The sequence below is a fragment of the Macrotis lagotis genome, chromosome 7 (assembly GCF_037893015.1).
Source record: "Macrotis lagotis isolate mMagLag1 chromosome 7, bilby.v1.9.chrom.fasta, whole genome shotgun sequence".
NCBI lineage: Eukaryota > Metazoa > Chordata > Mammalia > Peramelemorphia > Peramelidae > Macrotis > Macrotis lagotis.
In genome coordinates this window covers 121642715-121656777 of record NC_133664.1, presented here as the reverse complement: position 1 = coordinate 121656777, position 14063 = coordinate 121642715, and the positions used below count along the sequence as shown (strand labels likewise).

General features: G+C 40.1%; 2 protein-coding genes across 3 annotated transcripts in view; one reads left to right on the top strand and one right to left on the bottom strand.

Annotated features, from left to right (window-relative positions):
- The window catches only part of CALU (calumenin), a 30179-nt gene extending 23784 nt beyond the window's left edge, over positions 1-6395 (top strand). For both annotated transcript variants that reach the window (XM_074193753.1, XM_074193752.1), the window contains exons 6-7: positions 4126-4325; positions 5448-6395. In XM_074193753.1, coding sequence (XP_074049854.1) covers positions 4126-4325; positions 5448-5552 — 305 coding nt within the window. In that variant the 3' untranslated portion in view covers positions 5553-6395. The remainder of the gene's footprint in view (positions 1-4125; positions 4326-5447) is intronic.
- A 2466-nt stretch (positions 6396-8861) lies between these two features.
- On the bottom strand, positions 8862-13729 carry OPN1SW (opsin 1, short wave sensitive). Its single transcript, XM_074193754.1, has 5 exons — positions 13375-13729; positions 12628-12796; positions 11647-11812; positions 10877-11116; positions 8862-8981 (listed from the first exon to the last, which is right to left on the bottom strand). The coding sequence occupies exons 1-5, from the start codon at positions 13718-13720 to the stop codon at positions 8862-8864; spliced, it is 1041 nt and encodes a 346-aa protein (XP_074049855.1). The 5' UTR covers positions 13721-13729.
- Positions 13730-14063: the final 334 nt, after the last annotated feature.

Below are 14063 nucleotides of genomic sequence, written 5' to 3'. Positions count from 1 at the left end.
GCAGCTAGGTGGCGCAGTGGATAGAGCACACTGGCCCTGGAATCAGGAGTATCTGAGTTCAAATCCAGACTCAGATACTTAATAATTGCCTAGCTGTGTGGCCTTGGACCTTGCAAAAAAAAAAAAAGCTGAGAAATTTTGGAAGTTGTGCCCAACTAGAGGAATAGTTTTAACCTTTAGGCCAGTCAAAATTGTTAGCAATTTTTCCTGCAAAGAGGAAGATTCTAGTAGCTGATATTAGCAACAGATGTGCATTGACATTTAATAGTAGTTATCATATTGTCTTAAGGTACAGAAAAAAAAATTATTCTGAGTCCAGATTGCATCTTTGGAAACTCAAGTATGTGATGAGGAATAGAGGAGAGCAGTAGGAAACTTTGGAGCAGCGATGTCAGAATGTGGTTATATAAGTGACTCCTCAAATAAGCTGTTTAAGAGATAGCATCTGCTTGTTCCACATTTTATAGAATTTTGTTGTCCTTTGTTAACAGCAATTAGCAATCTGTTCTTGCTAATTAGGTATATCCAGAGTCATGTATTAATAAATAAGTTTCACAGGTCACTTTAGGGTTCTGAAATTCTTCCTTTTAAATGAAAGTTCATTTCTGAAGGAGAGACCTTAGTCCTTGGCTAGGCATACCAATAGTTTTTTCAAATTGCATTGGACAACTTTATCTTGAGCTTTAGTGTTTCCAGAAATAACCTCTTCAGACTTTACAATGGATTTAGATGAGTAATTCTGACATTTTCTCATTTTCTCCCACACCTCCATAAAGGACTTTGAACCACTTAAGATAGGAGAGAGAGCTTTTGGGGGCTAGTGACATATTTAGGGGTTTTTTTTGGTTTTTGCAAGGCAATGGGGTTAAGTGGCTCGCCCAAGGCCATACAGCTAGGTAATTATTAAGTGTCTGAGGCCAGATATGAACTTAGGTACTCCTGACTCCAGGGCCAGTGCTCTATCCACTGTGCCACCTAGCTAGCTGCCCCCTGTAAATGACATGCTTGGAAAGATTTGTAAGGTAGCAGTTTTCCAGGAAATTGTGGCTTTTCTCTTTTAGGTACTGAGTTCTTACTCTTTGATCTAGGTAGCTAAAAAAACCTGATGGAGACTGGTCTTCATTTGGGAACTCCTAAATGAAGAAACTCCTAGCAGTACAAGTTGTCAACTTTTCTACAACTTGGAATTTTAGAGAGTTGCTCAAGAGCACTGAGGATTTAAGTAGTGTATTCATGAGGCTTTTAAGTAAGTGTTCATCAGGATTTGAACCCAGGTCTTCTTGATTCCAAGGCTAGTTCTCTGCTTCACACTGCCTTTCTCTATACCTGAATAACAATGATTTTTCTAGTGTTGATCTCCTAAGTCACAAGATTTCAGAACTTTCAGCCCTTTATTCAGAGTATTCCTAGTTTCAGGAAGAAAAGCTTTAGGTTTAAGCTCTCAGCTGGTTAATAGGCAGAATCTTCTCCATCTGGGATAGGATAGGGATTTATGTATGAAAATGCATATTCTTAGAGAATATGTGCAGTTTTGCACATGAACATTCCTTAACAAAGCAGCTTTGACCTAAGAGATCTTTAATGGTAAAGACCTTCTGCCACTTCTATGGAAATTAGGAAAGTCCCACTTGTTGAATATTGAAAGTTGATCATTTTGTTTTTAACCCCATGAATTGAAAAAAAGCACCTAAGTGATATTGAATATTCTGACTTTCATTAAAATTAATTTTTTTTTCAGATTGGGTCCTTCAATTACAGGAATTCAAAATAAATGGATTAGAATTATTCCTAGGGGCGGCTAGGTGGTTCAGTGGATAGAGCACTGGTCTTGGAGTCAGGAATACTTGAGTTCAAATCCGGCCTCAGACACTTAATAATTACCTAGCCATGTGGCCTTGGGCAAGCCACTTAACCCAATTGCCTTGAAAAATCTAAAAAAAAGAAATTATTCATTCCTATTTTTTATTTTTTTGCTTGTTTTTGTTGGAGCAGTGGAGTTAAGTGACTTGCCCAGGGTCACACAGCTAGTAAGTGTCAAGTGCTGAGGCTGGATTTGAGCAGGTCTCCTGACTCCAGGGCCGATTCTCTATCTACCATGCCATATATAGCTGCCCTCATTAATTCTGATTTAGCTGTTCTTCAGAGAAGCAGAAGTTATTTTGGAAAATGGCCATTGCTTGACCTTCTTATTACTGGATCCTGGGCAACTAGAAAGTGCAATGGATAGAGTGCTAGACTTGGGTCAGGAAAACTCATTTTGAGTTCAAATCTAGCTTAGTCAATCACTAGTGTGACCCTGGACAAGTCAATTAACCTTGTTTACTTCAGGTTTCTCATCTGTAAAATGAACTGGAGAAGAACATGGCAAACCACTTCAGTATCTCTGCCAAGAAAACCTCAATGGGGTCATGAGTAGTTTGTCATGATGATATGACTTGAGCAACAATAACATTTTGTGTTTGCTAGAGAGGAATTTGGAGAGTTATTAGCCCTATTCAGTAATGCATATTATACAGCAGTTGACTGGGAAGAGTTCCAGTTAGTTTGATTGAAAGTGCAAATAATACAAGATCACCTGACCATATTTGTTGTTTGTTTTTTTTAACCAAAAAGCATTTGATTATAGAAGAAAGTGTCCTTAAGGACTGTTCTCCAACAAAGGAATCTTTGATACATATTTTAAAATTATATGAGATTTCTTGATAAATTAACCTTGTCATGGCAGTGTTTTATATGAAGTTTCAAGTGGAAGAAGGATTCCATATAGCCCTCTAGGTGCTTCTTTTATTAGATGATATACTGATTGCTTCAGCCTCAAAAGATTATTGGAATCTTTCTTAATGAAATCATGAATATTCAAGAAAAAATGTCTTAATAAACTATATAGGAAAACTAAATGGATGAAGAAACACTTGCTGTACTGATCCTGGCATGCTATTGGATGTCCCATCCAGTCATTGAGTTTCTGGCTCATACATTTATATGTGTTTATATGTACATATGTTCACATTTATATATATACATGCAAATGTTAACTATTGCAAACTGCAGTGAGCTAGACCCAAAATTCATTTAAGAGGAAGAAGTTTGCCTTTGGGAAGTTGCACAAAGTTTTTTAAAAATCCCCTTTTAAGATGTGGAACAACATGAAAAAAGTGGTAAAAGATAATTTTTAGTTAGTTGTGATTGAAATTTCATTGGAATATACTCAGTGCAGATCAGCAGGTTTTTGTTGTTGTTTTTGCAAGGCAATGGGGTTAAGTGACTTGGCCCAAAGTCACATAGCTAGGTAATTATTAAGTGTCTGCAGCTGGATTTGAACCCAGGCCCTCCAGACTCCAGGGTCGGTGCTCTATCCACCTACCTGCCCCAGCAATTTGTTTTAGAGTGTTAACTAGTTACCTTCTGATCACTGCCAGAATGCTAATCATCTTGTGTATAATAGTTCTTCTTCTTTCCAAGGCTAACCCAGCATTTACTTCTAGCATATGTATGATCAGAAATGAAAATGAGGTGAGTCATTTGGTGAAAGGTAGCAAAGGGACAGAGCAAGGGTTTGCCTGGTTCCCCCAAAATAGAATAAATCTAAAGGAGTAATGCTAGCCTCAGTCAGATCTTCAGATCTTAAGTTTCATGGTGCTTAGAATCTGTCCATAGTCATTAATTGAATATGATAGAATGTTGCACATAGATGGATGTCACTGTATTTTCATGCCACTTACATTTACTAGTTACCTTGAAATGCTGACCATTATGCTACTTTGCCTTCAGCAAAATCAAATACAGATTTTAAAGAAATGTTTCACAGTGGTGCTTTGACAGTCAGGGAGATATTTTTATAGTAAGCCTTTTCATCTTTTTAGGTTTTTTGAGTATGATTGTCCTCCCATATTTTTTATTTTTTAAATTGTAAAATTATCCTATTTATTGTTATAAAAATCCTTGTTTAATAGCAAAAACAGTGCTGAAACTCAAATAACTGAGGCTTCTTTGTTCAGGATAGCTAGTTTTTGTTATTTGGTGCTGATCTATAGGCTATAGTTCAATGGGAAGGAGAAAGAGCTGACTCTGAATGGCATTGGAACAGACTTTTGAAAATCTTGTGTACAATTTGGACACATATAGGTGACATGTATAGCCACGATGGCAATGCTGATGAGCCAGAGTGGGTGAAGACCGAACGTGAGCAATTTGTGGAATTCCGAGATAAAAACCGTGATGGGAAGATGGATAAAGAGGAAACCAAAGACTGGATCCTGCCTTCTGACTACGATCATGCAGAAGCTGAGGCCAGGCATCTGGTTTATGAATCAGACCAAAACAAGGCAAGTCTAGCTGAACCTGGAAGTTATCCAAGTCCAGTTCTGTTCATTTCTTGAATAATTCCCATAAAACTCAGCAGTCTTAGCAGAACCTGTTAAGGATTTAATTTTTGTTGTAGATATTTAAGGTCAGTACCTATCTTCTTTATCACATCTAATAGACTCCACTAGCCCAGTGCTAGTGAAAGTACATCTTGCCAGTATAGGCTGCGCTTTGTTAAAAGTAACCTACTTGGCAGTATAAGTAACTGCTCCCTTTCTATAGTCACCTTTTTTTTTTTAATTTTTTAAGGAAATGGAACAGAATATTATTGATATTTTGGATACTGTTTAATGAACTCTGTCCTTTTTCTTTCCAAGTTAGAAATACTTTTTACTGTCTCTTTTAGAGACAGTTGGAAGTCCTATGTGTTGGGGTGTTAATTGGCATTTCTTCAATATCTTATTGTCCTTGAACATTTAGGAGCTGCTTAGGTTAACACACAGAACTGAAGAAATTTCCCAAGTATGGTAAAATCAATTCCAGGATGTTTCATTTGGATTAAGCTGAAATAAGAGCTTCATAGAACTCCAAGAATTTTCATTCTTTTATCTAAACCAAATCAGAGTCTCACAAAATTTTCTAGCTTAGTGTCTTTGATAAAGAAGGCCCTCCTTTAGTTTTTGACTTTGTCATTTGAGGAAAAAAACTACTTTTGAAATCTGTCTTCTAGTTCTTGTTAACCTTTGACATGAGGAAAAGCAGCTCTGATATAGGTTGGAAGGGTTTTGGGGGTTTTAATAGGCAGATTTCCATTTGACAATAGTCAGACAAGTATAACAACTTTGAAGTATTTGCCTTTAATCTATTGGAGAGGTCTCTCACCCAGGAGCAAAACTCTGTCACTAAGCTAAATAAATCATCTTTAACTAACCTACCCACTTCCCTCTGCCACAGTTTATTTTTCTTATCAGTAAAATAAGTGTATTTCTTACTGATTACTTTCTGGTGGCATTAGGGTTCATATTTACAGTGAAGAGTAGACTTGTAATCTTAAATCTTTCTTAGCCTCTGTACTCTGTTAATGGTTCTGAACTTGTGGTGGGAAAAAGTCTTTCTTACTGATATGTAATCTTTGCTTTCAGGATGGCAAACTTACTAAGGAGGAGATAGTTGACAAGTATGATTTGTTTGTGGGCAGCCAAGCTACAGATTTCGGCGAAGCCTTAGTACGACACGATGAATTCTGAATTGTTGACAGACAAAACCCATTTTTTCTTCAAAAATAATTTATTTTTTACAGCTTCTGGTTTCACATGAAAATTGTTTTCGCTACTGAGACTGTTATTACAAACTTTAAAGCAGTGAAAAAACAACAACAAAACATATCCTGTCCCTTTTCCTCCTCCCAACGGAACTGGAGGGGCATTCTGTGCTTCTGATGAGAAACTGTAATTATGACACTTGTGTTTTTTAGACTTACACTTTGTTTTATGTATAACAAGTTGTGTTTATTTTTGTATTTGTGTTCTGGTTGGGAGTATGAAATGAAGGATGCCCATCCTCACCTCACACTCACAGACTCACATTAGTTCATCACCATCCCCAACCCTTTCTATAATTTTTTTGTACTTTTTACTTAGCTAACTAATTTTGTAAAGCCTACGATCAACAAGGAGAGGTCCAGGGGAGGGAAAAAGAAAAATGTGCCCTGTATTTCATAGTAAAGAGACAACATCTTGGCACTGTCTGCCTAAAATTATGACATTTCCCAACTGTTCATTGTGACTGGTTAGCTCTGTAGCACCTGACCCTCCTCATCATGTCTTGGGCAAGGAAGGATTCTTACTTGTAAACCTGGTGTAGCCAAAAGAGTTGCATTTACTCATTCTGACAAGCACAGCTGGGCTAAAAAGGGTTAGGACCAGTGACTTGAAAAATTACTCATGTAATGGGTATGATCTAAGCCTTTTACAAAGCTAATGCTGGGGACAGCTGAAGAACTGAAGGAAAAGTAGATGGGTTTCTTAATTGTCTCTCTCAGGTCTATGTGAATTTGCTCATTGAAATACCCAGGGCAGACTTGTATAATAGCTGTTGAAATCATCTTTACTATCTGCTGAGTTGACTAATCAGCAGGCAGGTGGGTGACAGACCCCCCTGCCCTATGCTTTCCAGGCCAGCCTGGTGGTACATGGTTAATATGCCCACTTTAAAAAGTTATATGATTTACTCCTTTCCAATCATGTCATTGAAGTGCCTTTACCTGCCAAGAGAAATGATCAGTGAAGGCATTTCTTTTATGGAACCCAAAGGTAAAATCTGTTCAAATGGAACATGGTTTGGAGCAGAGAAACTTCAGAAAACATACCTTATGATAGCTGCTGAGCTTGGAAATGCCCCAAGGCAGGATGGGGGAATTCTAATTTCCCTCTTTCAGTATTAGTAAAAATTTCAGTTGCAGTGTTCATTATATCCTTGTGGGCTGGTTTCCAAAAACCACATGCTGCCGAATTTACCAGGGATCCTCATACCTCAAAATGCAAACCACTTATTCCCACTTTCTCCTAAGTTGAAAATTGCCCAGACCTCAGCGTCAGCCAGGGAACTCCATGGCTCAGGTCTCAAGGAGATGGGAATACCCCCAACAGATGGCTTTCCTGGCAGGAGTCCTATGGTTTGAGTGCCATTGCCCACACCCCCAAAATAAAACTTAACATGGCTAAGCAGGCTGCCAAACCTTCTTAGAAGAAAAGAGGAATTTGGGAATGGAATTATGTTTTCCACTTAAATATGATCAAGGAAATGGCTCTTTTTCAACTCTAGACTCCCTCCCTGCTTCATACAACACTAACTATATCTTTTGAGGGATCCTAATTGTAGGTAAAACCTCTTAAGAAGACACATTTGTGTTTCAAGTGAGCAATTTTGGGGGTCACTAAGGACATATGTGTGTGTGTATATATATATATATATCCTTTATTACTTCATGTATCTCTTTATAGATAAACAGACCTTTGATAGAACTTGATAGCATCAGGTGGGACTGGGTGAAAACTCTTAAACAAGATCAGGACTTTGATCTTCTACTGGCTGTGTGGAGAAAGACTGGATCGGGTGGGTGACTCTTCTCCATTAGGTTCAGTCCCTGGTTTGAGGTCCTCTATTCTACTAGACCCCTGGTTTCAGTGCCAAACTGACTGATGCAGCTCTGTCTTGCGTTATTGGGGAGGGGTCACCCAGCCCGCTTCCTACACGCACTCCAGCTCTAGTTTTTCAATCACCCATCCAAAGAGTGAATCTTAGCATGTTACAGCAGCAGCAGTTTTTGCCTGCTGGGTGCTCAGCAGCGTGCATTTTACTTCAATCCCTAATGAAGCCCCTGGGTTCTTTTTGGTTTCAAGAAAGTATGAAGCTGATGAGCAAACAGGCCACTCCTCCATAGCATGTGTCCTGTGGATGCTGGTTCTCTTCTTGATTTGGGTGTTTGGTTTTTTTATGGAGTGTAAACCAAGTTTTATATTCTGTAATGCAAACAGGTTCTTATCTGTTTCTCAATAAAACTGTTTACATTCATTGTATCTGCGTATACATACATACATATATTATATATATATATATATATATATCTCCTCTTCAGGCCAGGGGTATGTAACACTTGGTACCTTTATAATCAAGGTCACCCACAAGAAGGGACTAAAGGAAATGGGGTGGATATAGAGAGGAAAACACTCCACCTTGGACGCTGCCAGCCACCAGCCTGGCAAACATCCTTTCTAAAATCTCATAGGCAGTCTTTTCTCCCACTGCAGTGGTAACAAATCTTGCTGATTCTGTCTCCCCGGCATATCTCTGCTAAGAAGGAGGAGCTGCACACCCTTGTAATGGGAACACATACTGTTAATTTGATGCCAAAACAGGAGCCACTCCTGGAGGCAAACCTACATTTATACCAGTTGGATTCTTTCATAATGATGCCTAGGTTTTTTTGGAGCTGTGGGGACATTCCTGGAGGTCAAATGTTTAGTAAAATTGTCATGCCAAAGAAGGACAACTTCATGAATAGGGCTCAGTCTGTCATTTTTATTCAAGGGGTTGGGGTTTCTTGAATAAAATGCAAATGTGTTCAAAAACCATCCAGCTCTCAGCAAATGAACAAAGCAGCTCATGTTGGCTCAGAAGTCTGGTTACCAGAAATTATCTAAAGCATCGGCCAGAGCAAGTCTAGGCCTGATGGGCTATTTCTGACCTCATTTTTCAGGATCTTGTAACAGCAAAGGAGGAGAGTAAAGGATCTTGGGATAAACTAAGAAATCTATATACATTGTTAAATGAGATTAATTCCACAAGTCATGTGAAAATAAGTAATTCCTTCAGAATCTCATGTGGAAATTGTTTCAAAATGGAAGCTACACCAGTTTAGTTTGTTTAACTCAGCCAAATGACTAGTTAAGATGAAGGTAAAAAGGATTTGAAGAAAACATGATACTGAACAGAGGATTCAAAGAAATTGAAAACTTATAACCAAGTAGATTAAGGTTAAGCCACTAGGGGATCCCTCAACTAGGGCCAACTTGACTGGAAGAAACAGTGGAGACTTCGGTCTTCTGAGAGCTGGATGTTTCAGAGTCATCTGTCATTGGCTTTCTACATATCATCTCCATGATGCAGGCATGGAACTACAGGGATAAGAATTGAAATCAGTGTCAAGTAGGAAATAATCTAGAATTCTGAATGGTCTATTACAGAAAAGAGAAACTTCATCTCCCCAATCCATAATCCTGGTTTTGTTACATTTGGGGCTATTCTAGATTGGAACTCCTTAAACTTTTTTTTTTTAAGGTTTTTTCAAGGCAAACGGGGTTAAGTGGCTTGCCCAAAGCCACACAGCTAGGTAAATATTAAGTGTCTGAGACTGTATTTGAACTCAGGTCCTTTTGACTCCAGGGCCGGTGCTCTATCCACTGCGCCACCTAGCTGCCCCACCTTAAACTTTTATATGTATCATGGAGCCCTTCACAGAATGCTGCTTTTAAAAAAAAATTTACCCAGTTTCAATTAGACAACTCTTAATGATTTGTTTTTCAAGTTTTTGAGGGTTTTTTTATCAGTTTTCTCTCCCTCACCAGGTGAGACAAAAAGCAATTTGATATTGGTTACACATGTTCATTCATGTAAAATATTGCCGTATTCATCATGTGAAAGAAGGCAGACCCAAAGGGAAAAAATACAAAAAGTGAAAAAGTATCTTCAATCTGCAGAAAAGTGTTTAAGATAAAAGTAGAAATGGATATATTAGAAGTTATCAAAATGATTATTGCCTGAGTATCCAACCTTTTAGGTCTGGGCCATATTGCTCAATAAAAACTTGTCAAGGGGCGGCTACGTGATGCAATAGAGCACCAGGCCAGGAGTCAGGAGTACCTGGGTTCAAATCCGGTCTCAGACACTTAATAATTACCCAGCTATGTGGCCTTGGGCAAGCCACTTAACCCCATTCCCTTGCAAAAACTTAAAAAAAAAACTTGTCAAACTCCACACAGTAATATTCATGACTAGTTTTAACCCATATTACTAAGTATTATAAGGTAATGTCTTCATGAATGGACATGGATGGTTGTGGGTTGGATACGTCTTTTAGGGGAGATTCCCAACCTAAGAAGCCAGATCAGGAGACTGCCCAAAGGAATAACCAAACTCGGGAGTTAATGCTAGAATGGCACCAACCCCCCAGAACATACTCTGGAGAGGACTGATCTGGGTGGAACTAACTCCTACTGGAATGTAGGTCCGTATCCAACTTAGTATTGCATTATCCTTTGAAGGAAGGAGAAAATATGGTATCCATCAATTACTCCAGTGCTTTTGCCTTGCGAGATTGTTTTCTTTAAACCAACCTTGTGCAGGTCACGTTCAGAGAGCATAGAGAAGTAAAATTGGATTTAAGGCTGAGCGCTTCTCTAACCTGATTCAAAGTTTCTTTAGTACTTAAGAGATTTTTAGGAAGCCTAGGAGAGAGCTATCATTCTTTATACTCCAATGGCCTTGAGAAAGCTCCAAATAGGTGAAGTGAAAGGACTGGGATTAAGATAATTTGGGGCACAAAGTTTGGGGGAATACCCAGTTTTTATTTTTTAGGTTTTTGCAAGGCAAACAGGGTTAAGTGGCTTGCCCAAGGCCACATGGCTGGGTAATTATTAAGTGTCTGAGATCGGATTTGAACCCAGGTACTCCTGACTCCAGAGCCGGTGCTTTATCCGCTGCGCCACCTAGCTGCCCTCTGAATACCCAGTTTTTAAAGAGGACTTGGGGGTGGACGGAGCCTTTTTTTAAGAACATGGAGAATGTCCATTTTGTTCATGACTAATCTTGTGCTATCCCTTGGACATCCACTGTCAAGTTCAGCCAAAATGACCTCTACCTTCCCTGTAGTTAGCAATTGTTTCCTAGGCCACTAAGAGTGTATGAGAGCTCCAATATTGCCAAGAAAAGGACCCAGAGTAGAAATCAAACCTTAGAAGTTTATTCTTGAAGCAACAGATGGGGTGGTAGCAAGTACACTTAGAAACTTTACCTGCTTATTCATGAAGCAATAGATGATGGGGTTGTAGACGCAAGCACTCTTAGAGAAGAAGGCAGGGATGGTGACAAGCCGCAGATCCAGCCCGTGATTCCGATTGTTGACCATGTACATGGCCAGGGCAGCATAGGGCACGTAACAAAGGCAGAAAGAACCCACCATCATCACCACCATGCGGCTTACCTCCCGCTCTGCCTTCTGCGTTGTGGCTGACTCTTGTTGCTGGGCCGCAACCTGGAAAAGATGGGAGAGCCAACTTCTCTAGCCTTCAGAACTTGGGGCCTTGTCATTCTCACAGACTTTGACCCCAGGTTCTGGCTTGTCTTATGTCTGTACACTCAGATGAACAGAAGAAATATTTAAATAAATCATTATTATAATAAAAAAATTAGAACAGGTCATTAATGAACTTCCTAAGAAAAAAAATCCCTAAAACCAGATGGATTCACAAGTTGATTCATGGAAACATTTAAAGACTCATCCAGGAGGGAGTCACTGCTGGTGATCTCTGATATCTTTTCTGTCAGGACAGTAACTTGACTCGCGATTGTTCCTCACACCTGGCTCCTAATACCTTCTCAGTCCCCAGTCTTACATCTCTTGCCTTGATATAGAAGCTTCATGGGAAGAAGCACTTTTGGACTCAACTGTTCTCTCTGCTGCAAGGATTCACATCACAATTGTTAGAAAGCATTCACCCTGACCAACACCACTCCCAGAGGCCCAGACCCCTCCCTTGATCTTCAGTTCAAGAAAGTACTCACAGTTCTGAGGGCTCCCAGCAGCTGGGAGTAGGAGAAGCAGATGAGGGAGAGAGGAATGATGAAACAGAAGATGAAGAGGAACCAAGTATAGTATTCACTGCGGTATTTTGTGCCTACAGTATACCAGTCAGGGCCACAGGAGCACTGTAGGCCCTCAGGAATGAACCTGCAATGGTCAAGGGGAAATCAGGTATGGATGGGAAAGACTGTTCCAGGAAAGTCATCATGGCTAATGTCAGGATTTGCTTCACATATTGACTATTTGTAATGGATTTGGATTTTCTTGCTGTCTCAAAGGGGAGATAAGGGGGGAAAGAAGAAAATTCAGAACTAAAAATAAAATTTAATTAAAAAAAACTAATCCCTAAGTGTTGGGAAGTTAGAATTTCTGGATCTGTGACCTGACCACTAGGCAGGAAAGTTTTCATCATCCATGGTAACTATCAGTCATAATACAGGACTGTAATGTTCTTCATTCTGGAAGAACATGATATCAGGGAGGTGATGCCATGACAAGCACATGAACTGGATTGGGGGGGGCTGTAAGTCACCACTCTCACTTTCTCCTCCAGAGTCATCTGGGTCCAGTGGCCAGACATGAATCTGGATGACTGGAGATGGCCCTGGATGTGAGACAATCAGGGTTAAGTGATTTACCCAAGATCACACAGCTAGTAAGAATCAAGTGCCTGAGGCCAGATTCAAACTTATCCTCCTGACTCCAAGTCCAGTGCTCTATCCACTGCACCACCTAGCTGCCTTAATATAGACTAGTTTCACAGCAGAATACATTTCTCTCATTTAAACCTCATCCACCTACATCTAGGACCTCACTTAGCTCCTGAAATTTTCACCAAATACAGTTTTAATGTTTAGGGAATAGAAATTCTGGTGGAAGCAGATCACATTTTGAGCACCTTTCCCAGCCCCCCTGGTTCCTAACATTGGGAAACCAGACAGTACCCCTCTCTTTAATCTCACCGGCTCCAGCCAAAGAAAGGTGGAATGGAAACACCAATGCCAATGACCCAAGTAGCCAGAACCACCATCATCGCATGCTTGGAGTGGAAGCGGAAGTTGCCAAGGGGTTTACAGATGACAATGAAACGCTCAAAGGCAAGGAAGGCCAATGACCAGCCCGTCACCAAACCTGAGGCCAAACATGACGACAAGCTAATAAAGCAAAGGCACACAGCATGTGGGGCATGAAAGGCAGGGGGAAAAAATGATAGATGGTTTGAATGGAACAGAAGATCTAAACCTTTTCTTATGTGTTGCAAGTTTTTATAGCATAAAATAAACATAAAATACACATGGTTACTAAGGAAGCCAATTATGTTGAAATAAAGATGTGACTTTCCCATACAAGTTCATAGATCCCTTGAGGAGTTCATGGATCTCAGGTAAGGCACTTTCACTCTAGGGAAAACCAAATGTATGGACACTCAAGTTCAGGACATAGAGAAGCATCCTCTGAGGAGATGGAATGAGAAAAGAATAAAGTATAGGACATAAACATCCCATTTTGGTGAGAACAGGCTAGACTTCTGCCCTCCTCCCCTCTCCTATGTGTCATGAACTCCAAAACTCAAAATATTCCCAATATTCTCCTTCCCAATAGGTTTCTTTGGTAGTATACCTCAAACCCAACAGCCTGATCCTTGAAGGGCCCACCATTTGGGCCCTGCCTTCAGCTTGCCTTTGCCTTGTCAAAGACCTTGCCAATACCTGCCACAGAGCCCAGGAAAGCCTCCATAGCACAAACATGACGACCAAAGATGAAGTAGCCTTGGGAGCTAGAGATAAAGACAGCGAAGACAGAAAAGATGCAGAAAATGAAACCAGCCAAGGAGACGTTAACCAAGATGTAGTTGAGTGGCTGACGCAATTTCTTATAGCGAAGTGTAGCAACAAGCACCACAGCATTGAGTGGTGTCCCTGCAAAAAAGACAAAGCCCATGAAAGCTGTCTGGAAGTGGAAGGCCCAGGCAGGAGCAATTTGGTACTGAGGGCCATCCCATGGCCCCACAGATGAGATGTTTTTGAACAGGTAGAACTCCTCCTCCCCTGACATCTTGCTCTTGAATTGTCTTTCAATCCACCCACTTGCTTCCTCTTATAGATTATGATGCTCCCCCACCCCTTCCACAAACCACCTTGAAAAGTCCCTCAAAGCCACTTATGGGTCCCCTAGAAGATTAGTGAGGATCTTAAATCCTAAAGACAAAGTTTGAGATTAGGGACCCTTGACCTCTCTAATCCTCCTGGGTTTTTTGATCCCTGTCCCCAGAGCTGTTTGTATATAGTCAGGGAGTTTGAGTCTGGGGTTAGATCATCAGTTCCTCAGAAATTTCCTCAGTAATGTTCAGACAAAATGGACTCTTGTTTTCATTATCCTTTTTATGAAGCCTTTAAGA

Excerpts from the sequence above, each read along its gene's own strand:
- OPN1SW (XM_074193754.1), bottom strand. The coding sequence starts at position 13,720 with ATGTCAGGGGAGGAGGAGTTCTACCTGTTCAAAAACATCTCATCTGTG. Across the intron at positions 11,813-12,627 it reads CCTTTCTTTGGCTGGAGCCG|GTTCATTCCTGAGGGCCTAC; the intron begins GTGAGATTAAAG and ends TGACCATTGCAG. Across the intron at positions 8,982-10,876 it reads ATTGCTTCATGAATAAGCAG|TTCCATGCCTGCATCATGGA; the intron begins GTAAAGTTTCTA and ends TTATCCCTGTAG.